Here is a 26,031-nt window from a genome sequence, read left to right as displayed (position 1 = left end):
CAGAACCACAGAAACTATGTGATCACCCCTCAATAAAAATAATAATAATAATAATACGCTTGGTGATGGAGCTAGCATGCACCATTAACTCAGCAGGCATACATTCACTACAAATAAAATATAAGTGGGAGTTGTACAAAGTGTTGCATCAGTACTAATAATAAAAAACACTGTTAGCTAATTCAATCTATGCCTAATGTGCATGCAGGGATCATAATCATTATTATTAACTGACTAGGCTAGGATTCTAACTCTGGGGGGACTTGGAGCTGTCTGCTACCCACTTTGCTACAGCACATGTGTAGGAGTAGGCCTATCGTAGGAGTATTTGTAGGAGAGTAGGCCTATCGTAGGAGTATTTGTAGGAGAGTAGGCCTATCGCAGTGGTTCTCAACCTTTTCAGGCCGCGACCCCCAAAATAATCATATTTTGACTGGGCGCTATTTTCACAATTTCTGCCTCTAATATTTGTCATTTTAGAGGTATTAAAAAGTCCTTAAATTGTCACTGTATAAATGTGCAGATACCCTCTATGTACTTAAACTTTATGTTGGTCTGTTTACTGTTGAGTGAGAAAACAATGTTACACTTAAGCTAATCAGACCCACAGGTTGAGAACCACTGGCCTATGGTAGGAGGGTCGAGTGCTTTTGCTCGAGGCACGTCTTGGGGGTTTACGGATTCAGGCTAATTCATTCCCCGTCTCTTAAGCTACTGCCAATACGGGATTCTTCTAGAAGGGTGATGTAACAAAACAAAACAAAACAATACTTGGTGTTACTTCAAAAGAAAGAAAAAAAAAGAGGAAAAACAAAAAGAAAACTGGATGTACAAGTCTATTATTCTAAAAGCTACTTTTACATCTACAAAAACAAAAGTTGTAACACAAAGAACGGCAGATTAGGCTACCCTGATCATTAAACAACACTCCAAGGCTAGGGATATACAGTACAGTACAGTACACAGCCTACACTTCCTTAAAAACGTGATTCACACGTAGCTGAGCGCTGGAGTAAAGGTTCTGTTGCTGCCACCCGCCAGCAGCTAGGGCATTCACCCAATATTCGAATATCAAAGTCACTGTTCGACGTTGTTCACCGAAGTCGAATATTTGCTTATCTTTATTTTTTTATTGTTGTCTAGATAGGAAGTCATAAGAATGAGTTGTCAATGCCCCTGGTGGATGAATTTGTTAATGCTCTATACCAGGGGTTCTCAAACCTTTTTAGGCCGTGACCCCCAAAATAAACATATTTGAACTGGGGCCCCCCCACCCAGACAAGCACTTGGAATTGTAGGAATTACATTTAATGTAACTCAGTTCCACAGATAAATATTGTGAAAATAGCAGATCTACATGCTCACAACGCATGTAGATCTGATATTTTCACAATGTTCGCCACTTGCTTACTTAATATTTGACAGTTTGGCCAGTCCTGTCGATTATTTGACTATTCGAATACTTTGAGGTTGAATAATTAGAATACTAAAAATCACTATTCGTGAATGCCCTACGAGCAGCCGACGGGCAGTCGGTCTGCTTGGGGGGGGGGGGGGGGGGGGGGGTGCAGCGACAGACATCAGCACAGAACTAGGTGTAAACCAGGCATCATCATCCTCCTCCTCCACCACATGTATGAAATATACAAGGAAGACTCTTAAAAACTTGTTTTTACATCTGGAGAAACAAGCTCCACGCACAGCAGCCATGTTGTAAAGAAAGTGGGCTTCTTTCTTACTTCCTTCACAGGTGTTACCAATGATTCTGTTGAAGGCTCTGTTCCATTTAGTGTTAGCACAGTGGTTCTCTAACGTTTAGATTTCAGGGACCACCATAATGGAACCAAATGGACGCATAGGGGTCCATTTGGTTCCATTTGTTACAGACTTGTAAAGCCTCTATCGGAGTCCAAGGTGAAGAGCTATCACTTCACCTCGGTGTTGTTTTCTAGCTATCACCTAAAAACGTATAACAATGCCTAGGTGATGGCTATAGAAAACTACACCACAGTGATGGCTTATCACCACAGACTGTACTATGTTAGGGCCATAAGGGTCATTTGGAACGGAACCCCTTGGTGTAGCAGAGTGTTTCCAGTGAGCCAACATGACACAATTATCAGCAAGGTGATTCTGTTAGAGCAGAATCAAACGGTATATAATATAACCACCCCTCCAAACACAAATGAAAATTAACTCGGTATGAAATGGAATGTTCCATTCCATTCTGAGGTGTTTACACGAGCATTTTCATTCTGAATAAAAGAGGATTCTATCTGTCCATGTAAACACATCCACTGACTCTGAGCAGAATGGAACAGAGCTTTAATCAGCATCATTGATAACACCTGTGAAGGAAGAAGCCCAATTTCTTTACAATATGGCTGCTGCTGTGCATGAGAGCCTATTCCCGCTTAACGAGAATCACGGAGGGAAGGGAGGGACGGGACAGCGGGTTCCGCCGCCATCGACCAGCGTGTCGCCGCCCCCCTCTCGCCGCTACACGCAGTCGACCACGGAGGCGTCGTCGTCCTCGGCACCCCACTCCCCGAACCTCATCTGGGTGGGGGAGGGGGCGGCGGGGTGCAGGCTGTTGATGGCGTCGTCCATGGCGTCGGCGTCGCCGGGGTCCTCCCCGCCGCCCACGCCGCCCACCAGGCCCATGTGGCCCGCCTCCTCGCGGTGCGTGCGCACGTGCTTGCGCAGCGCGGCGGGCTCCTTGAAGCTGCGGTTGCAGAAGGGGCAGCAGCAGGGCCGTTCGCCCGTGTGGATGAGCTGGTGGTGCTTGAGGTGCTGCAGGCGCGACAGCCGCTTGCCGCACACGGCGCACACGTAGGGCTTCTCGCCCGTGTGCGTGCGCCGGTGCTTGCGCAGGCCGTCCAGGTGGCGGAACGAGTTGCCACACTCCGAGCACGAGTAGGGCTTCTCGCCCGTGTGGATGCGCAGGTGCGTCTTCAGGGCGCCCGACTCGCGGAAGCGGCGGCCGCACACGCCGCACGGGTAGGGCTTCTCGCCCGTGTGGATGCGGATGTGCTTCTTCAGCGAGGAGATGAGGCGGAAGGTCTTGCCGCACTCCAGGCAGTGGTGCGGCCGGTCGCTGGTGGGGCCGTCCGACTCGCCGCCCTTGTTGGAGGACGCCGAGGAGTCGTCGTGGTGGTGGTGGTTGTTGGCGGCGGCGCGGCCCGGCGACGACACGCCGTCCGCCCGCGTCCCGCCCGCCGCCGAAGTCCTGGAGACGGCGAGCGGCTTCTGCCCGCCGTCGGGGCCGCCGCGCTTGGGGTGGCGCAGCGGGTACGTGAAGGACCGGGACGACGGGCCCTCCTCTCCTCCTCCTCCGCTAGGCTGGATGTAGCCCCCCAGGTCGCCCTGCTCTCCTCCTCCGTCGCCCCCCCGCATGCCCCCCCCCACCCCCCCGTCCTTCCTGCCGGCCTGCTGCCCCTGCACCCCCCCGGCCCCGCCCTGCTCCTCTTTGATCTCGAACCTGGAGCCTCCGCCGCCTCCCGAAGCCTGCTGCTGTCTGTCATCTACAACACAACACAGTGTTCCTGTTAACTCTCAAATACCTGGAACGCGCTCGAGTCGCGTTAGATTTGAACCACTTTAACCATTATTTTATGCTTTAACTATTGAAAAATAGCAGATATACAAGCTCACAGCGCGGCACCGAGTGCCGTGCTGCGAGCTGGTAGATCTGCTATTTTTGAAAAATAGTGAAAATGAGTGCAAGTATTTGAATATCTTTGACCTGATCTTTGACCAGACTTCCAAATCCTTCTTCTAAATCATGTTGTTCTCAAACTTTTTCATGTCAAGGACCCCCAAAATTACAGGTATTTGGCCGCGGACCCCCATCTCAAAACATGTTGTTCCAGGGACCACCCAGAAGCAAATATTTGAGTTACAAATGTTCGCTTTTAAATAGGTATATTCTAAGACTTGCAAAGAAATATCATGATTTTTCAAAAATAGCAGATCTACAAGCTCGCAGCGCGGTGCCGCGCTGTGGCCTAAATGGGTTTAATACTGCTGCAGTGTTCCTGTTAAAACTACTGCTGTCTACAGGGTTCCCACACATTTTTACCAATTCATTTCCAAAACCTTTCCAGAATATTTAACCCAATTTCCAGGACTATATAACAATAATTCAGCTCAATAACAGGTCGCTTACTCCTATGTGCAATGCCCAAAGATAAGGTAGTGTAGTGTTTTCAGGCCGTGACCCCGAAATAATCATGTTTTAACTGGGGACCCCGGCACCCTGACGAGCACTAAGAGTTGAGGAATTTTGTATAACACGGTTCTATTGTGAAAATAGCAGATCCACATGCTATTCTGAATCTAAAATGTAGATCGGCTATTTTCACAATTTCTGCCTCTGAGACAATTTGGCCAATGTTTAATTTGTAATTTCAGAGGTATTAACAAAATCAATAACCAAAGACAATGCATAGCTATTTTTTCCAGGACCTTCCAGGACCCTTGATACATTCCAAAACTTTTCCAATACTGGAAAAATATTTTTCTAATTTCAAAATATTTCCAGGAATTTCATGACCGTGGGAACCCTGTGTCTACATCCATATTTTACACTTTATAGCGCAGCTTCTCCCCTTGTTAACTTGTTGTGCTTATTTAACTGTCAACCTGTTAATCACAGAACACTTAATTCCATTAGGGAAAGGATTCCAAATAATCTCCCTTTCTTTGCATAGCATCTTGTTTCTTGGATATGTTGTTCTATTTTCTTTTTCATAACAAGTTGCTAATAAACTAAACACTGTTGTTACTTCTAAATAAAGCAATTCTCTAAGTTGAAAACTGCTTGTGCTCATCAATTACCCATAATAATCATTACATGTGTATGTAGCCCTATGTTGAAAAATAGCTGATCTAGCAAAGGCCTATAATGACATGCCCGAAATATAGACACCAGGTTGAAAACAGAGATTTTCACAGTCCTTTTTTAAGAATCAGTGACCCATTTGTCATAGGTTTGCTATAAACAAATGACAAGACAACTGAAGGCAGCAGTATTGTCCATGTACCTGGTCTGTCAGACTCCACCTAAACCCATAGCACTACTTTAACACTCCCCTTCCCTCGATGACCACACATGAAGCTAGATAGCATTTTTAGGTTTTAGAAAAGTTTTGTGCGTGGTCTACCTATGTTATTGTTTTTCTAGATTGATATTCCTATGCATTTGTTGTATTGTTGTTGATGTACTGACATATTATCTTGCTTATTATAGTGATGTATTACCTGCTTATTGCAAGTCGCTTTGGATTAAAAGCGTCTGCTAGTCAGAGCACTGCATGTGAGTGTTGGAGTAGTGTTGTAGAACATGCTACATACATGTACCTGGCCTGTTGGAGTAGTGTTGTAACATACTACATACATGTACCTGGCCTGTTGGAGTAGTGTTCTAACATACTACATACATGTACCTGGCCTGTTGGAGTAGTGTTGTAGAACATACTACATACATGTACCTGGCCTGTTGGAGTAGTGTTCTAACATACTACATACATGTACCTGGCCTGTTGGAGTAGTGTTGTAGAACATACTACATACATGTACCTGGCCTGTTGGAGTAGTGTTGTAGAACATACTACATACATGTACCTGGCCTGTTGGAGTAGTGTTGTAGAACATACTACATACATGTACCTGGCCTGTTGGAGTAGTGTTCTAACATACTACATACATGTACCTGTTCTGTTGGAGTAGTGTTCTAACATACTACATACTACATACTAGGGATGCCCCGATCAGGGTTTTTTTGCTCCCGATCCGATACCGATCAAATATTATTGCTTCCGATTCGATCCCGATCTTTCCCGATCCGATCTTTTGGCAAGGCATTAAGAAGAAAAAAAAAATTCTATTCATTCTATCACTTGGTTCTCAACCTTTTCAGGCCGTGACCCCCAAAATAATCATATTTTAACTGGGGACCCCCGACCCTGAAGAGTTGAGGAAGTATATTTTGTATAACACGGTTCTATTGTGAAAATAGCAGATCTACATGCTCACAACGCCTCGCAACGCGAGGAGTTGTGAGCATGTAGATCTGCTATTTTCACAATTTCTGGCTTTAATATTTGACAATTTGGCCAATGTTTAATTTGTCATTTTAGAGGTATTAAAAAGTCCTTAATTTTTCACTTTCGAAATGTGCAGATACCCTCTATACACTTAAACTTTATGTTGATTTGTTTACTGTTGAGAGAGAAAACAATGTTGCACATTAAGTTAATCATCTGGGGACCCCCCCAAAATAATTTGAGGACCCCCCTGGGGGTCCCGACCCACAGGTTGAGAACCACTGAGCTAGTTGACAGTGCACAGAGACATAATTGCCTTCCTTTGATCCATTAGCAAGGGGCCAATTACTACTTATTGGCATCAGCTGCCAGCTGTACACAGAGTCTGACACAATCACCTTCCCTCTGCAGTGCTCTGTCTGTCTCATTTCTCCAAAAGCCCTTGAATATGATTGAAAATGATTAAGGATTACTGTGATTATGGTAAGCTTACATTTCATATCGCATTCACCTTACCTGTAACTTTCAGTACTCCCAGAAAATATTTTTTTGAAAAAAAAAAAAAAAAAAACTTTTTTTTTTTTTCGATTTTTTTTCCCCGATCTCCGATCTTATAAAAACGGCCATATCGGCGGCCGATCCGATCACGTGATCGGGATCGGGCAACACTACTACATACATATATATATATATACTTATATATTATTCGCCCCCTCTATTGATGCACCTTCTCCTTATTGGTACTGTACTGCTCTTGTCTTTGTTTTGTTTTTTTCCCCTCTTATCTATCTTTCTTACGTCTCTGTAACTTTGTAAATAACTGTATACTGCTGTGCTACTACTGGACAACTAAATTTCCCCCTTGGGATAATAAAGGTATCTATCTATCTATCTATCTATACATGTACCTGTCCTGTTGGCGTCACACTGCATGTGAGCGTTGGAGTAGGAGTCCATGGCGTGGTTGGTGACGGAGCCGTCCGGCTGGATGGACAGCTGACACATCTTGTAGTCGTCGCGGGACTCGAACCCATGCAGGCTCTCGTCCACCTGGCCCGCCAGGCCGCCCAGGTCCACGCCGCCGGCCCCGTTCACGCCGCCGCCCCCGCCCCCCCGGGCCCCCTGGTGGTCCCCGGGCCGCTCCCCCATGCCCCCCGGCCCGCCCATGGAGCTCATGGAGGTGAGCGGGGCGAACACAGACTGGCTCACGCCCTGGCTCCCGGAGTAGGTGATCTGCAGCTGGTCGATCAGCTTCTGGGCCGAGCACAGGCACTCCTGCAGCGTCTTCAGCTCCCGCTCCGACACCTCCAGACGCACCTGAAGCAGGGTGGGCCAGATGGAAAAATACAATATCACCTGAAGCAGGGGTGGGCCATATGGAAAAATACTATATCACCTGAAGCAGGGTGGGCCATATGGAAAAATACTATATCACCTGAAGCAGGGTGGGCCATATGGAAAAATACTATATCACCTGAAGCAGGGTGGGCCATATGGAAAAATACTATATCACCTGAAGCAGGGGTGGGCCATATGGAAAAATACTATATCACCTGAAGCAGGGTGGGCCATATGGAAAAATACTATATCACCTGAAGCAGGGTGGGCCATATGGAAAAATACTATATCACCTGAAGCAGGGGTGGGCCATATGGAAAAATACTATATCACCTGAAGCAGGGTGGGCCATATGGAAAAATACAATATCACCTGAAGCAGGGTGGGCCATATGGAAAAATACTATATCACCTGAAGCAGGGGTGGGCCATATGGAAAAATACTATATCACCTGAAGCAGGGTGGGCCATATGGAAAAATACTATATCACCTGAAGCAGGGTGGGCCATATGGAAAAATACTAGATCACCTGAAGCAGGGGTGGGCCATATGGAAAAATACTATATCACCTGAAGCAGGGTGGGCCATATGGAAAAATACTAGATCACCTGAAGCAGGGTGGGCCATATGGAAAAATACTATATCACCTGAAGCAGGGGTGGGCCATATGGAAAAATACTATATCACCTGAAGCAGGGGTGGGCCATATGGAAAAATACTATATCACCTGAAGCAGGGTGGGCCATATGGAAAAATACTATATCACCTGAAGCAGGGTGGGCCATATGGAAAAATACTATATCACCTGAAGCAGGGGTGGGCCATATGGAAAAATACTATATCACCTGAAGCAGGGTGGGCCATATGGAAAAATACTATATCACCTGAAGCAGGGTGGGCCATATGGAAAAATACTATATCACCTGAAGCAGGGGTGGGCCATATGGAAAAATACTATATCACCTGAAGCAGGGTGGGCCATATGGAAAAATACTATATCACCTGAAGCAGGGTGGGCCATATGGAAAAATACTATATCACCTGAAGCAGGGTGGGCCATATGGAAAAATACTATATCACCTGAAGCAGGGGTGGGCCATATGGAAAAATACTATATCACCTGAAGCAGGGGTGGGCCATATGGATAAATACTATATCACCTGAAGCAGGGGTGGGCCATATGGAAAAATACTATATCACCTGAAGCAGGGGTGGGCCATATGGATAAATACTATATCACCTGAAGCAGGGGTGGGCCATATGGAAAAATACTATATCACCTGAAGCAGGGTGGGCCATATGGAAAAATACTATATCACCTGAAGCAGGGGTGGGCCATATGGAAAAATACTATATCACCTGAAGCAGGGGTGGGCCATATGGATAAATACTATATCACCTGAAGCAGGGGTGGGCCATATGGAAAAATACTATATCACCTGAAGCAGGGGTGGGCCATATGGATAAATACTATATCACCTGAAGCAGGGGTGGGCCATATGGAAAAATACTATATCACCTGAAGCAGGGTGGGCCATATGGAAAAATACTATATCACCTGAAGCAGGGGTGGGCCATATGGATAAATACTATATCACCTGAAGCAGGGGTGGGCCATATGGAAAAATACTATATCACCTGAAGCAGGGGTGGGCCATATGGAAAAATACTATATCACCATATTTATATACAGCACCACCTCCCCTAACCCAGGGGTGGGCCATATGGAAAAATACTATATCACCATATTTTCCCAAGCTGTATCACGGTTTTATCACGATTCTTTTTCGCGTTGGTTTTTATGGTTATTTTTCAAGTTACTTGACAAAAACTAGACTCTCTGGGTTCCTTTTTGGAGGTCTAAATTGAACTTTACAAATATGTAACTCTGACAGTATACAAATGAAACCAAATGGACCCTTACAGGTCCATTTGGTTTCATGTGTATACTGTCAGAGTTAATATTAATAATAATAGAGTTAACATTATATATATATGATACCTCTGAAAAGGCATATCATGGAGACATTGTATCGTCTCAACGATAATTATCGCCATATCGCCCACCCCTAGCCTAAAGTGTTCCACAATGACATTTCTTACATTTCTTCTCGTTTCCAAAGCATTGTATCCCATTTCCAGGCCTATAGCAAGCATATACGGGGCAATAATGAGGCTCTTGAACCAGTGTTAAAGGACAACTTGTTTTTTTTTTTTCTTTTTACAACCAGGGTTCATATTTGAGATTGTAATGAGAGAAAAGAAAAGAGGAGTGTTAAAATGTTTTCATTCACTGCTTTCTATCATTTTAGCCATTTTAGAGATTTTGATTTCAGTGGGTGGGGGGCATGCGTACAAGTGGCTAAATATGCCTTTTCAGACACCATTCCAAAAACACACAGCAATCTTTCATGGGCAGAAATCAGCTGCTTATTGTGTCTAAAAAGACACATTTAGGTACTTGCACGCATGCCCCCTCCCATCAAAATCGTGGCGCGTTTCGATCTTGTGGATCTGCTACTTTTGCTACATCTGCTATTTTACAAGACATTTGATTAATAACATTTAGAGAAAAAATAACGCACATCCTCCTGTGCTGAGCTGTAACTGACAGTGCAGTAATACTAAGAACAAACAAGGTAGCTCACACTCACTTTCTTGGTCGCTCCAATTTTTATTTAGCAAGCAGCAAAAAATAGACGTTTCGACCAGTGAGGTCTTCTTCAGTAGGTCGTGTCGATACTGAAGAAGACCTCACTGGTCGAAACGTCTATTTTTTGCTGCTTGCTAAATGAAAATTGGAGCGACGAAGAAAGTGAGTGCGAGCTACCTTGTTTGTTCCTAAAATGGGTTTAATTCCAAACCCTTTCCAGGTGTGGAACAGTGACAGGCCTCACCTTGAGCCTCTGGTTCTCCTGCTCCTTGTTGACCACCTCCCCTAACCCTCACCTTGAGCCTCTGGTTCTCCTGCTCTCCCCTAACCCTCACCTTGAGCCTCTGGGTCTCCTGCTCCTTGTTGACCACCTCCCCTAACCCTCACCTTGAGACTCTGGTTCTCCTGCTCTCCCCTAACCCTCACCTTGAGCCTCTGGTTCTCCTGCTCCTTGTTGACCACCTCCCCTAACCCTCACCTTGAGCCTCTGGTTCTCCTGCTCTCCCCTAACCCTCACCTTGAGCCTCTGGTTCTCCTGCTCCTTGTTGAGCAGCTCCTGCTGGGTCTCGTTGAGCACCAGGACCACCTCCCCCAGCAGGGTGTCCACGCAGGCAGACATGGCCGTCTGGATGGTGGGCGCCAGCCGAGACTTCAGGGACGTCACCGTCATGTTACCCTGGGGACACAGACCCAAAACGCATCCGACGTCACCGACTTCAGGAATCATCATTAGCTGGCGAAGAGGCCACAGCTAGTCTTCCTAGGGTCCATATAGCAAGCAGAGGTTCCTTTTTTTGTCTCAGGTCACCCCATAAATATTTTTTTTAATCCGAGGCACCCCTACATTATAATTCTCACTCCCAGCACCTTATATTTATAGCATATCGACGTTGTCGGGTGGAAACCTTGTATGTCCAAAACCGTTCGTTTTGTATTTATCATCTATAAAATGAACTAAACTAGTGAAAACAGCAGATCTAAAAGCACACACTTGCGATTTGTGTGCTTGTAGATCGGCTGTTTTCACTAGTTTTGTGCGACAGAGGTTTCTGCCCGACAGTGATGATATTTTAGTGATTATGTTGCAAGGAAAACGTTGAGATAATAGCCATTTTGGTTAGAACTGACTGAAAATAACTTTGTACTTCAAGTTTAAAATGACACTAAGTGTCCAAATAAATTCCAAATATTATCAAATTATCTCACGGCACCCCAGGGTGCCCCGGCACCCCAGGGTGCCCCGTCACCCACTTTGAAACCCCTGCCATATAGGATACATACCTCTGTCCTCTGCTAAATGCCTACATTATATAAACTAAAGCAAGGGTTCACAAACTTCTTTGGCTCAGGGCACCCCTATAAATATCATTTTCATCTGAGGCACCCCTTCGTTATTATATTCCTCTCAGCACCTTATATTTATAGCATATTTTAGCGATTATGTTGCGAGGAAAGCAAGATAACAGCCATTTTGGTTAGAACTGACGAAAAATAACTTTGTACTTAAAGTTTAAAATGATACTAAATATATTTTTAAATGTCCAAATACATTTCAAATATTATCAAATTATCTCGCGGCACCCCAGGGTGCCCCGTCACCCCAGGGTGCCCCGTCAACCACTTTAAAAACCCCTGAACTAAAGTATTAAGTAAGAAAAAACATTTTAAAAAACTGTTCAGTGTGCCTGCAGCTGGCAGCAGACTGAACTCTTGTGCTTTGATTGTGGAAAAACTGTTTCGAAAAACTGTCTGGAGACTTTATTTGTAAGAATTAAAGAGATTTAAAAAAAAAAAAGAATGCCTGGAGCGAATGCTAAAAAGGAATGGTGATAATCATTGATCAATTCCCCTGAGGAAACGTTTCAGCAGTGAAGCTGTGTAGAAGGCACAACCAAGTATACAGAGACATTAAAGGGGAAGACCACCCATTTTCAATATTGAACTATGTCATTATATACCTTTAAAAAGTTCCCCCTCTTCTGTGTTGCCTAGAACTGGAGGATTGATTTTGGGGGTTTGTATTTGTAAGGTACAACGGTGTGATGTCATCATGTTGTGATTTGCAATACAAACCCCAAAATCAATCCTCCAGTTCTAGGCAACACAGAAGAGGGGGAACTTTTTTTCTTTAATTTCCACACTCCTCTAAGGTATACACACTCCTCTAAGGTATATTAATGACATAGTTCAACATTGAAAATGGGTGGTCTTCCCCTTTAATGTCTGCACAATGTATATACATTTAGTATACAGTACACATTTTGCAGAGACATTTGTATGTACAGGAGTACAACTCTGCATGGCCGCACTAAATCTTTTCAAATGGCAGTGAGCAGACAAATACATTCCCTTGGCATTCCTTATCAGCAACAGAGTGTGAAAGATACGTGTGTATATATTATTATACACATTGTGCCAATCAATTTTGGGAAGCATTGAAGCTTCCCAAAAGGTCTGGCTCTGAAAACACACTGATGATATTGCTGTCAATCCATGAAGCCATCGATGAAATCAATGGGAATAAAATGGATATGATGTAGTAGTGTTGGGGGTCCCAGCTTCATTTCTCTATCTCTACAACAGTATTATAATGCATATGATGTAGTAGTGTTGGGGGTCCCAGCTTCATTTCTCTATCTCTATAACAGTATTATAATGGTTATGATGTAGTAGTGTTGGGGGTCCCAGCTTCATTTCTCTATCTCTACAACAGTATTATAATGGATATGATGTAGTAGTGTTGGGGGTCCCAGCTTCATTTCTCTATCTCTACAACAGTATTATAATGGATATGATGTAGTAGTGTTGGGGGTCCCAGCTTCATTTCTCTATCTCTACAACAGTATTATAATGGATATGATGTAGTAGTGTTGGGGGTCCCAGCTTCATTTCTCTATCTCTATAACAGTATTATAATGGATATGATGTAGTAGTGTTGGGGGTCCCAGCTTCATTTCTCTATCTCTATAACAGTATTATAATGGATATGATGTAGTAGTGTTGGGGGTCCCAGCTTCATTTCTCTATCTCTATAACAGTATTATAATGGATATGATGTAGTAGTGTTGGGGGTCCCAGCTTCATTTCTCTATCTCTACAACAGTATTATAATGGATATGATGTAGTAGTGTTGGGGGTCCCAGCTTCATTTCTCTATCTCTACAACAGTATTATAATGGATATGATGTAGTAGTGTTGGGGGTCCCAGCTTCATTTCTCTATCTCTACAACAGTATTATAATGGATATGATGTAGTAGTGTTGGGGGTCCCAGCTTCATTTCTCTATCTCTACAACAGTATTATAATGGATATGATGTAGTAGTGTTGGGGGTCCCAGCTTCATTTCTCTATCTCTACAACAGTATTATAATGGATATGATGTAGTAGTGTTGGGGGTCCCAGCTTCATTTCTCTATCTCTATAACAGTATTATAATGGATATGATGTAGTAGTGTTGGGGGTCCCAGCTTCATTTCTCTATCTCTACAACAGTATTATAATGGATATGATGTAGTAGTGTTGGGGGTCCCAGCTTCATTTCTCTATCTCTATAACAGTATTATAATGGATATGATGTAGTAGTGTTGGGGGTCCCAGCTTCATTTCTCTATCTCTATAACAGTATTATAATGGATATGATGTAGTAGTGTTGGGGGTCCCAGCTTCATTTCTCTATCTCTATAACAGTATTATAATGGATATGATGTAGTAGTGTTGGGGGTCCCAGCTTCATTTCTCTATCTCTATAACAGTATTATAATGGATATGATGTAGTAGTGTTGGGGGTCCCAGCTTCATTTCTCTATCTCTATAACAGTATTATAATGGATATGATGTAGTAGTGTTGGGGGTCCCAGCTTCATTTCTCTATCTCTATAACAGTATTATAATGGATATGATGTAGTAGTGTTGGGGGTCCCAGCTTCATCTCTCTATCTCTATAACAGTATTATAATGGATATGATGTAGTAGTGTTGGGGGTCCCAGCTTCATCTCTCTATCTCTATAACAGTATTATAATGGATATGATGTAGTAGTGCTGGGGGTCCCAGCTTCATTTCTCTATCTCTACAACAGTATTATAATGGATATGATGTAGTAGTGTTGGGGGTCCCAGCTTCATTTCTCTATCTCTACAACAGTATTATAATGGATATGATGTAGTAGTGTTGGGGGTCCCAGCTTCATCTCTCTATCTCTATAACAGTATTATAATGGATATGATGTAGTAGTGTTGGGGGTCCCAGCTTCATCTCTCTATCTCTATAACAGTATTATAATGGATATGATGTAGTAGTGTTGGGGGTCCCAGCTTCATTTCTCTATCTCTACAACAGTATTATAATGGATATGATGTAGTAGTGTTGGGGGTCCCAGCTTCATTTCTCTATCTCTATAACAGTATTATAATGGATATGATGTAGTAGTGTTGGGGGTCCCAGCTTCATTTCTCTATAACAGTATTATAATGCACCCATTGTGTAGATCAGTGGTTCTCAACCTTTTCAGGCCGTGACCCCCAAAATAATAATATTTTAACTGGGGACCCCCCCCACCCTGACGAGCACTAAGAGTTAGAGTTGAGGAATTACATTTTGTATAACACGGTTCTATTGTGAAAATAGCTATTTTCACAATTTCAGTCTCTAATATTTGACAATTTGGCCAATGTCTAATTTGTCATTTTAGAGGTATTAAAAAGTCAATAAATTGTCACTTTACAAATGTGCAGATACCCTCTATACACTTAAACTTTGTTGGTTTGTTTACTGTTGAGTGAGAAAACAATGTTTCACATTAAGCTAATCATCTGGGGACCCCCCAAAAAATTTGGCGACCCCCCTGGGGGTCCCGACCCACAGGTTGAGAACCACTGGTGTAGATAGATATCTTCAGCAACAAAAATAAAAAATGAAGCACTCGTAAACAGAAGAACAAAAAAACTGTGTAAAAAAGTATTTACAATAGAGGGGTGAGGGTGAGGTGAGGCTAGGTTTAAAAGTATTTACAATAGAGGGGTGAGGGTGAGGTGAGGATAGGTTTAAAAGTATTTACAATAGAGGGGTGAGGGTGAGGTGAGGATAGGTTTAAAAGTTACCAGTTTCGAGCGGCTGCCGCCTGTAATATGAATAACCAAACCAACCTGGTGGTTAGCAGCTGCAGGGTAGGCTGTAGGCCTATATTATAAACTATATTAATATTATTAACCAATGTGCAGGCTCCCAGCTCCATGGCAGGCTGTCCAATATAAACTATATTAATAATGTTAATAATATTCATATTATGAACCTACCTGGCTCCCAGCTCCATGGTAGGCTGTATATAAACTATATTAATAATGTTAATAATACCTGGTTAGCTCCATGGTAGGGTGTATATAAACTATATTAATAGTAACCTACCTGGTTAGCTCCATGGTAAGCAGTGTTCTTGTATTAACTATATTAATAACATTAATATTAATAGTAACCTACCTGGTTAGCTCCATGGAAGGCAGTGTTCTTGTATAAACTATATTAATAACATTAATATTAATAGTAACCTACCTGGTTAGCTCCATGGAAGGCAGTGTTCTTGTATAAACTATATTAATAACATTAATATTAATAGTAACCTACCTGGTTAGCTCCATGGAAGGCAGTGTTCTTGTATAAACTATCCAGTGGAAATAAGCTTAGTCTTTTCATGGATCTCCTTTTAGTAGACAGTGTACCAGTGAACTGTACCGTCATGAAACTGTACCTTTTCCTATGCAATCTTCTAATAAAGTCTTCAATCAATCAATCAAATCAATAATATTCATATGAACCTACCTGGTTCCCAGCTCCATGGTAAGCAGTGTATAAACTATATTAATAATGTTTATAATATTAATATTAATACCTGGTTAGCTCCATGGTAAGCAGTGTTCTTGTATAAACTATATTAATAATATTCATATTAACCTACCTGGTTAGCTCCATGGTAAGCAGTGTTCTTGTATAAACTATATTAACTATATTAATAATACCTGGTTAGCTCCATGGTAAGCAGTGTTCTTGTATAAACTATATTAACTATATTAATAATACCTGGTTAGCTCCATGGTAAGCAGTGTTCTTGTATAAACTATATTAACTATATTAATAATACCTGGTTAGCTCCATGGTAAGCAGTGTTCTTGTATAAACTATATTAACTATATTAATAATACCTGGTTAGCTCCATGGTAAGCAGTGTTCTTGTATAAACTATATTAACTATATTAATAATACCTGGTTAGCTCCATGGTAAGCAGTGTTCTTGTATAAACTATATTAACTATATTAATAATACCTGGTTAGCTCCATGGTAAGCAGTGTTCTTGTATACACTATATTAACTATATTAATAATACCTGGTTAGCTCCATGGTAAGCAGTGTTCTTGTATAAACTATATTAACTATATTAATAATACCTGGTTAGCTCCATGGTAAGCAGTGTTCTTGTATAAACTATATTAACTATATTAATAATACCTGGTTAGCTCCATGGTAAGCAGTGTTCTTGTATAAACTATATTAACTATATTAATAATACCTGGTTAGCTCCATGGTAAGCAGTGTTCTTGTATAAACTATATTAACTATATTAATAATACCTGGTTAGCTCCATGGTAAGCAGTGTTCTTGTATAAACTATATTAACTATATTAATAATACCTGGTTAGCTCCATGGTAAGCAGTGTTCTTGTATAAACTACATTAACTATATTAATAATACCTGGTTAGCTCCATGGTAAGCAGTGTTCTTGTATAAACTATATTAACTATATTAATAATACCTGGTTAGCTCCATGGTAAGCAGTGTTCTTGTATAAACTATATTAACTATATTAATAATACCTGGTTAGCTCCATGGTAAGCAGTGTTCTTGTATAAACTATATTAACTATATTAATAATACCTGGTTAGCTCCATGGTAAGCAGTGTTCTTGTATAAACTATATTAACTATATTAATAATACCTGGTTAGCTCCATGGTAAGCAGTGTTCTTGTATAAACTATATTAACTATATTAATAATACCTGGTTAGCTCCATGGTAAGCAGTGTTCTTGTATAAACTATATTAATAATATTAATATTAATAGTAACCTACCTGGTTAGCTCCATGGTAAGCAGTGTTCTTGTATAAAGTATAAACTATATTAATAATGTTTATAATGTTCATATTAACCTACCTGGTTAGCTCCATGGTAAGCAGTGTTCTTGTCCATCTTGCGCTCATAGCAGTCCTGCTGGCTCCTGTTGGCGGTGTTGATGATGCTCTGCTTTCTGTTGGATCCTCCGGTGCTGCTGTTGTTGTGGACCGCCGAGCTGCCGCTGCTCCCCGAGGCCCCGTTGGCCTCCATGCCCGCCGCATAGCCTCCTCTCCGGGACGACATGGTGCCAAACAACACCCCGCTATAGCCTCTAAAGCTAGGCTAGCCTAGTTAGCTTTATAGCACCGAGCTAACACAACAAGCTAGCTCCGGCCTCGGAGAGTCCGTGTCTCTTCAGTGACCGTTATGTTGCACAATATTACTATCTTTTAGTTTATTTTTCTTATGAACGCGACATAACGACCAGGGGTTTCGAGCCTTGTCACATTGATAGAGGCCAGTAGAGAGAATGAACGGTAGGGCCAACCAAGCCTCTTCTTCTTAGCCTAGCGGAGGAGGAGGGCCGCCCGGTGTTGTTGTGCTCTGAAGCCCGGATGGAGGCTTCCTCTGTCGGCCTCTGGCTGCTGCTGGCTGCTGGTGTTAGCATTAGCATTAGCCTGCTGGCTGGCTGGCTGGCTGCAGGGCTCTGCTGCTGGGGTGTTTTCGGGTTGTTTTCGGGGTGTTTTCGGGGTGTCTACAGACAGTCCATGGTGCTGCTCATGTAGTAGCAGGGTAGGGTGTTATTTCATGATGTTATTTCATGGATGAAGATTAGAAGCCAGCATCCCATCCTCCTGCAGAACGGCTGCTCATTGGACGATCATGAAGGAGAGGAGAAGAAGAAGTTTGTGTCGCACGTAAATTACGTCATTATAGCGTCATAGAGTTGGTGAAGTTTTTCTTTTTTTCTGGGGACCCCCCAGGGGCCGGGGGTCCCCAGACTCTCCCCAACTTAATGTGAAACATTGTTTTTTTTCTCTCTCAAAAGTAAACAAACCAACATAAAGTTTAAGTTTATAGACTCTATACACTATAGAGGGTATCTGAACATTTCTAAAGTGACAATTTAAGGACTTTTTAATAAGCCTACCTCTAAAATGACAAATTAAAGATTGGCCAAATTGTCAAATATTAGAGGCAGAAATTGTGAAGGCGTTGTGAGCATGTAGATCTGCTATTTTCACAATAGAACCGTGTTATACAAAATGTAATGCATCAACTCTTAGTGCTCGTCAGGGCACCTCCGATTCCTCCATCAAGTGGGAAAGGTCATTGCCCTTTATATACTGAATAAAGTTCCCCCATATTTTCTCAAACAGCTCTTGTTTGTTTTTGAAAGTGTATGTGATTCTTTCCAATGGAAGGCACAAAGACAGTTCCCTAAACCACTGAGCGATGCTAGGTTTCCCTGTCTTTTTCCATGAAAGGGCGATAACCCTTTTGGCTTGTAGGAACCGAAAATCCAGAGATTTTATCTCGTTGTTTTTTATCCAATGGCCGATCGGGTAAAGGCCTAATAAGAAGAGTTTTGGATCTAGCTCAATGTTAATAAGTAGTAGGCCTATCCGTTGTAGCTCCTTTCTAACCTCCTCCCAAAAATCCTTTATTCTTGGTCATGCCCACAAACAATGGAACAGAGTGCCTTTATCATCGTTACATCTGATACAAGTGTCCGGGATATTAGAATTAAATTTGTTCATTTTTTCTGGTGTGATGTACACCCTCATCAACCAATTATATTGCAGCAGTTTTAAACAAGTATTACTAGTCTGTGCTTGGGCCTCCTCACAGGCTGTGTTAAACTCATCCATTGTCAGTTCCCCTTGTAAATCAGAGTTCCAGGCATTAAATCTAGATTCAGATGTTTCAGGCGAGAAGTCCACCAGGAGGGTATAAAACCCAGATATGATGCCCCTTTCAAAGGGATTCCTGATGAGAGCTCTTTCTATTATCGACAGAGGAGGAATCGTCAGAGACTGTGCTTGTTTAACCTTATAAAGTCCCTGAGTTGGAAAAATTTAAACAGGTGTGTTCTAGGAATATTACATTTAGCCATAAGTTCTTCAAATGAGAGCAGAGTCTTATTTTTGCCAAAAACATCTTTTAGTTGTTTGCTTCCTTTTCCAGCCCAAAGCTTAAAACCTCCATCCGCCCTACCCGGGACAAATGCGTCATTCCCCCAAATCGGGCTCAAGCGAGAAATGGGGATGATATCGCACAAATATTTCCGAACATCTTTCCAGACCTTAATCATGTCTAAAATGCCCCAATATGCTGTGGTACTATTGGGCAGCACAGCTGAGAACTATAATGTTCTACTATACAGAGGAGGGGTCTCCTAGTTGGAGAAACATTGAATCAGGTTCTTTAAAGATCCCGATGCCCAATTATCTTTACTCTAACTCATTAAGTAAACTTAAAAGAGCTACAACCAATCCTATTGCCTACCAGGCTTTCTGGGGGAAACCTGGTGTTCGTTCACAACAGGCCGTTTGGTTTCCGCCCAACGAGAGGCCGTTTGGTTTCCGCCCAACGAGGAAACCACTAGAAGAAGCAGCGTCGCTTTGATTTGGTTCCCTCCGTTTGTTTCCCCAATCCCTATTAAAATGCTCTAGTAGCCTATAGCAGGGGTCTTCAACAGGGGGTCCGCGACCCCTAGGGGGTCCGCGGAGGTACTGCAGGGGGTCCGCAAAATTACTGCTAAAAAAAAAAAAAAAAAAAAGATTTCAAATCTTTTTTTTTTTTTTTTTTTTGCCATTTTTCACATTTATGTTACAAATAAATCATGATTCTATCCATTTTGAATAGCTTGAATACATGATTACTATGCAATTGACAGATTGTTGATATTATTGACATTGGTTCTCAGTTAATAAGTAGTATGTTTAGAAATTGTAGTGGTACGGCCCACCCTGCTCGCTGTAACTTGTACATGTTTAAAATAAAAAATATGTCGTAGCCCCGACCCCCCCATCCTACGAGGTGGTAGGGGGTCCCTGCTCCATCTCCCCATCAGTTTGGGGGTCCCCGGCCTGAAAACGTTGAAGACCCCTGGCCTATAGTGTAGTCTTTCCAGTCGCTACGAGTTGGACTAAAATATGCATATACCAAACTAATTTTTCAAAAGCAAAACTACTCTGCATCAAGGAGTTTATTAGGTAGGCCCTAAGTCCTTGGTCTCATTCACTTACTATAGGCTACACTGTACTATAAGGGAAAAAATCACTCCCAAAAATATGCTTTAAGTAGCATGTTTGGGGTCTAACTAGGTGTTTTTCATTATTCTGAATCCATTGCAAGCATTTGTTTTGCACGAAAAACATTCATTGGGCCAAAATCAGATGAAAAAAAAACGATGGTTTAGTGATGAGTCATCACTTTTCACAAGTCCATTGTGTCCATTTTTGGCCCAAGGAATGTTTTTCGTGCAAAACAAATGCTTGCAATGGATTCAGAATAATTAAAAACACCTAGTTAGACCCCTCCCCTTTGGGGAGTGATTTTTTCCCTTATAGTACAGTGTATAGTAAGTGAATGAGACCCAGAATTACCCTAGCTGTCAAACATTTTGCTAGGGATGTTGAATTTCAATCTTTGTTAGATATGTTACTAGACACCTTTACAAACACATTGGTGAAGAAATTGTTTGGTAAGGAATTTATTCCCAGATTTGACAGGTATTCTGCAAATGTTCCCTGACTACATCGGTAGACAGTATCTCTACAGTCATGGGATCGACATGGATCTGTCTGATTTGTCCATATTCCATCCTGATTGGCTGAGATTGGCATTTACATTGAAGTGAATGAACCCAGTAGAGGCGGCTGTGATACTAGTTTTATTTTATTTTTTAAATTGGCCTCATGGTTAGCGCTATAACAGCCCATTTCACATTTTGGCCCATAATCACATAGGTTGTACATAGGCTATTTATGCCAGACTGGATTTTTTTTTCTTCTTCTTTTTTTGCTATTACTAACATGGTACACATTATCTAGCGGGTCATGAGATCAAGATGAATCAGTCATATATTTGACTAGTTTTATTATTATGATCTTTTTCTGTGTAAATGCTTTCGTCACACCACGGTCACAGGTTGTTCTGTTTGCTGTGTCATGGTCAGCAGTTCCGGAAATAAATAATGTAGCTGCCCTGCAGGAATGTGTTGAGTCATTATTCATTAGAACAGAGGCTTACTCAACTCACCCAGTGGCGTCAGTTCAGCAAAAGCTAGGGTATGGCAAAGATGGGAGTCCTCATGGAAAAGAGGCATTACATTTTGTATAACACGGTTCTATTGTGAAAATAGCAGATCTACATGCTCACAACGCCTCGCAGCGCGAGGCGTTGTGAGTATGTAGATCGGCTATTTTCACAATGTCTGAAAAAAAGAAACAAGTTTTGACAGTTTTTTACACAGGTTTCTTGGGCTGGATTTGGCAGCCTGGAATGGTTGTTCAAGTGCAGCTAAACTTGGCGGTTACACCCCGCCATTCCGAAACACCGCTATTCCGAACGTTGACTTCTAACCCTAACCCTACCCCTAACCCTAACCCTAACCCTAACCCTAACCCTTACCCTAACCCTAACCCTAACCCTAACTAACCCTAACCCTACCCCTAACCCTACCCCTAACCCTAACCCTAACCCTAAACCTAACCCTAACCCTGCTTCGGAATAGCGGTGTTTCGGAATGGCGGACTGTTGCCAAACTTGGCATGTTAGTAAACGTGCCACAATTAACAACAATGCATTGCACCTGTGCAGCTGACCTGCGGAACCTGGGAATATACCTTTCTGTTAAGATGGGGAGAATACAAGTGTGGACCGAGAATATAATTATAATACCTTGTTAAAGTGACCATTTTGTTACATTTTGCATTTGTAGTTATTTTACTGTAATTTAACAACATAATAACCAGCGCAGATAGACAAAGAGACATTCATGGATTTATATTTAAAAGTAACTTTTATTTCCCCCCCTGGACCCAGGGTATGGTAGCTGCATACCCCTGCCACACCCAATTGACGCCCCTGAACTCTCCACACAGAGACTGAATGAATCTCACTCAGTGTGGTGAGTAAGATACTTTTCATTCAGTGAATTGTCGTCACACTGTGACCAGGCAGGAACGTGGCAAAGCGCTCGTCCACTCATTGCCTACTTCGTAGTTACGACAAATATGGAAAATACAAAATAGCAGATAGATGGCCCATCCCGCCTGTTTGGTGGTCATTTGGAAACACTGGTCAACGCATTAACGGCAAGGAGTGGGAGTGGCCCTGGTGAGGTCATGCAAACTTCATCCTCTAATTACATGTGTGTGTGTGTGTGTGTGTGTGTGTGTGTGTGTGTGTGTGTGTGTGTGTGTGTGTGTGCGTGCGTGCGTGCGTGCGTGCGTGCGTGCGTGCGTGCGTGCGTGCGTGTCTAAAGGCGCCTTTTATGCCTCTTTATATGGTTTCCTTTAAGGGTGTTTTGAAGGGGATCACCACTGTCTAAAAGACAATATAAACACACAAAAAAATTAAAGAAAAAAAAACTGTCAATATCCCTCACAATCACTCAAGGAAATAAAAACGACTCATTATGGGATCTGTGTGTATTGAGTTTGTGTAATATATGTTGTGATTTTTTAAGAGGTGAAAGCCGCTTCCAAGGAGTGGCTTTGTGTGTCCCGTATGTCCATATATGGTCATTCCAGTCCAGAATGAACAGGCTTTGTCTGTCCCGTACATGTCCCGTGCATGCAGAATTGAGGATTGGTCAAGCTTCACATGACAATTTGGCCCTCCAGATAAAATCATTCAGAATTCAGAATTCATAAAAATATAGAACTAAAGCACATAGAAAGTATAGATCTAGAACACAGAATGTATAGATCTAGAACACAGATTTCATTTTTTATATCTATCTATCTATCTATCTATCTATCTATCTATCTATCTATCTACGGTATCTATCTATCGCTACCTGCTAAGGCTCGAAAATGTATCGATATCGAGGTATCGACATGCAAGGTATATAGGCCTACATATCGACGAAGGCGGCTTGAAGTTAGGTAGGCCTATTGGTGTATGTGTCAAATTAATTAACAGACACACTATGCATGCACGTAGCACATGGTATCTATCTAAAAGGTCTTATAGCACCATCCATCATGGAACATCCATCAGCCTCTATTCTGCAGGAAAACAAAAAACACCGTCCCACTCCCTCCCAGCTTGCCTCATTAGCCAATAAACCACCCACATCATGTTGCTCAACACATTCCACGAACGGCCCCCAAAAACCTCTTTAAAAGTATCATATTTACATTTACCCCAGATCTTCCTTTCTCTTGTTAAAGAAGACGGCATTAGCCAATACTTACAGTTAAGGGCTGTCAAACGTTCTGTTGGTGGTTTAACGTTATTGATTATACTGTAGGAGGAAGGAATGGCTAACGCCAACATGAATATTCTAATGTAAATGTACAGGCCAATATTACATTCTAATGTAAATGTACAGGCCAATATTACATTCTAATGTAAATGTACTGTAGAATATCGTATCGTTTGACTTTGTATCGTATGGAATCGTTTTGCAATGCAAATAATCGATTGAATCATTTGCGCGCTGTATTTAGCCATTTTACATATCGCTACATTTGGTTTTGATAAATGTCTGTAGGCTAATCTGTGTGTTCATGTCAAGATGCGGGTTTGTCAATATGTGTGCAAATATACTGTATGTATTTACCAGAGAATCATTGTGTTTACTTATTTATATCCATAATAATATTTTTGTCCCTTAACAAACCCACAATGCACACTCCACTCGTTTCACACAGATAAAAAAGCGAAATAGTTACTCTATGATTTTAAATCATGCGTATCGTATCGCTGTTAATATGTATTGTTACAGTAGCTTGAAGCTCATTTTGACCGCTTTCTTTTCGGTCCGACCTCGCCTTCCAACAATTCAGAGCTTTAAAAAGAACAACAACCACTATATTGCAGAACCAATCTAAAGTCTTTAGGGCACTGGTTCTCAAAGTGGGGTCTGGGGACCCCCAGGGGTCCCCAGACCCAGGCCACAGATGGTGGCATCTGTGGTAACCGAGGGACTAAAATGGGAGAATGGACAATATGACTTGCAGAGAACTGTACACGCCCTGACCTTTTCAGACTCCACCTAAACCCTTAGCACTACAGAAAAATCAATGCCCATATTGAAGCTAGTTAGCATTTGTTTTTTAGGTTTTTAGAACTTTGATTATGTTGTGTTTTTTCCTAGATAGATATCCATTTGTATTTGTTATATTGCTGTTGATGTACTGACATATTATCCTGTTTATTATTGTGATGTTCTATCTGCTTATTGTAAGTCGCTTTGGATTAAAAGCGTCTGCTAAATGCCTAAACTGTAAACTGTAAACTGATACTATTTGGGAAATCATGTGAGATAATGGATCCTAAATGATCACACCTTACAGTACAATCATTTCATAGTAAAATGTTGCTCAGATATTCCACAGTGAGCTCAGTGTTCCAACTAGCTGACTGGTGTTGGTGATGTTACTGTTGCAGTCATTCTGTTTTTTCCCATTCAACATGTCATACATGTCAAGGCAGTGTGGTGGCTGTCAGTACTAACTGGGTACTGACCCAAAAACTAACTCTGTGCGTAGGAATTCAGGGAGTTGGTCCTCAAATGGTGTGTCATGTTTAATTGGAACTTTGAATGAGATTTTGTATAAAAAATGTCCCAGTTCTTTTAACCCAAGTGAAGCAATTGTTGTACGGTATGTGAGGTAGGGCAATAACGAAAAAGTCGACAAGTCGAATCAGTCGACTTCATTACACAAGTCGACTCACACCAGACAAAGTCGAAAGTCGAAGTTGAAGAAAAGAAACGTTCTATTGTGAAAATAGCAGATCTACATGCTCGTTGCGAGGCGTTGTGAGCATGTAGATCTGCTATTTTCACAATTTCTGCCTCTATATATTCGACAATTTGGACAATGTTTCATTTGTCATTTTAGAGGTACTAAAAAGTCCTTAAATTGTCACTTTAGAAATGTGCAGATACCCTCTATCTATACACTTAAACTATATGTTGGTTTGTTTACTGTTGAGTGAGAAAACAATGTTGCAACATTAAGTTAATCATCTGGGGACCCCCCAAAATAATTGGGGGGTCGTGTGTGATGTGATGTGATGACGTCATCAAACGATAAAGTCGACTTCAACTCAACTTTTTACTGAGTCGAGTCGACTTGCAAAAATCACAAGTCGTTAATGCCCTAGTGTGAGGTAGATCGGTCACTTGGGAATCGGAAATCAAGGTTCTTGGTTCAATCCCCAGCTAGTGTGACTCCCCGAACTGAAACAAAATAAATTAGTCTCTAAAAGTGGAGTATGCATCGGCCCTTATTGTTAAAGGACCAGTTACCAGGACAGACCAATGTTGCAATCTTGCATGTTTTATGACTCACATTACTATTGACCATTTTTCCAAAGCATGACACGGTGTGTTTGGTCTGTGAGGAAGCCAGTGTTATCATTTTTGTACGGTTTGTTTGAATCAACTTGCAGATACTTGAAACTAACATGAGCTGCATCGATGCATCACACTAAATATCACCGTGTCATCATCTTCTGTCAACGTTTCACTATTGTTGCATTTTATTGCATTTTAACATGCAATTAAAATGTCCATGTCATTTGAACAGATCCTTTTATAGATCTTACAGTTGTTCAGGTATAAGTTCAGTATGGCATTTTTAGTTACTGGAGAAAACAGAAACAGACGTGAAATTTATTGTATTTGTTTTAATACAAATAACAT

The 26,031-nt window shown here is 41.8% G+C and overlaps 1 protein-coding gene across 1 annotated transcript; it reads right to left on the bottom strand.

Annotated features, from left to right (window-relative positions):
* Window positions 1-1,973: 1,973 nt before the first annotated feature.
* LOC308304961 (uncharacterized protein) lies at window positions 1,974-18,016 on the bottom strand. The gene is made up of 4 exons (XM_080749584.1): window positions 17,241-18,016; window positions 10,556-10,714; window positions 6,956-7,364; window positions 1,974-3,524 (listed from the first exon to the last, which is right to left on the bottom strand). Exons 1-4 carry the CDS (start codon window positions 17,442-17,444, stop codon window positions 2,500-2,502), a joined length of 1,797 nt encoding a protein of 598 aa, XP_080605710.1. The 5' UTR covers window positions 17,445-18,016; the 3' UTR covers window positions 1,974-2,499.
* Between the last annotated feature and the right edge of the window lie 8,015 nt (window positions 18,017-26,031).

The sequence above is a fragment of the Nannobrachium achirus genome, assembly GCF_963921795.1.
Source record: "Nannobrachium achirus genome assembly, chromosome: 19".
Taxonomy (NCBI): domain Eukaryota; kingdom Metazoa; phylum Chordata; class Actinopteri; order Myctophiformes; family Myctophidae; genus Nannobrachium; species Nannobrachium achirus.
Note: the sequence above shows the minus strand (reverse complement) of the source record. Positions and strands in the feature narration are given on the sequence as shown.

Bases quoted from the DNA above. Each gene is read 5' to 3' on its own strand.
- LOC308304961 (XM_080749584.1), bottom strand. From the start codon at position 17,444: ATGTCGTCCCGGAGAGGAGGCTATGCGGCGGGCATGGAGGCCAACGGG. The intron at 10,715-17,240 runs GTAGGTTAATAT...CTGTGTCCCCAG, and splicing joins CTTACCATGGAGCTAACCAG to GGTAACATGACGGTGACGTC. The intron at 3,525-6,955 runs GTACATGTATAG...GTTGTGTTGTAG, and splicing joins GTGTGACGCCAACAGGACAG to ATGACAGACAGCAGCAGGCT.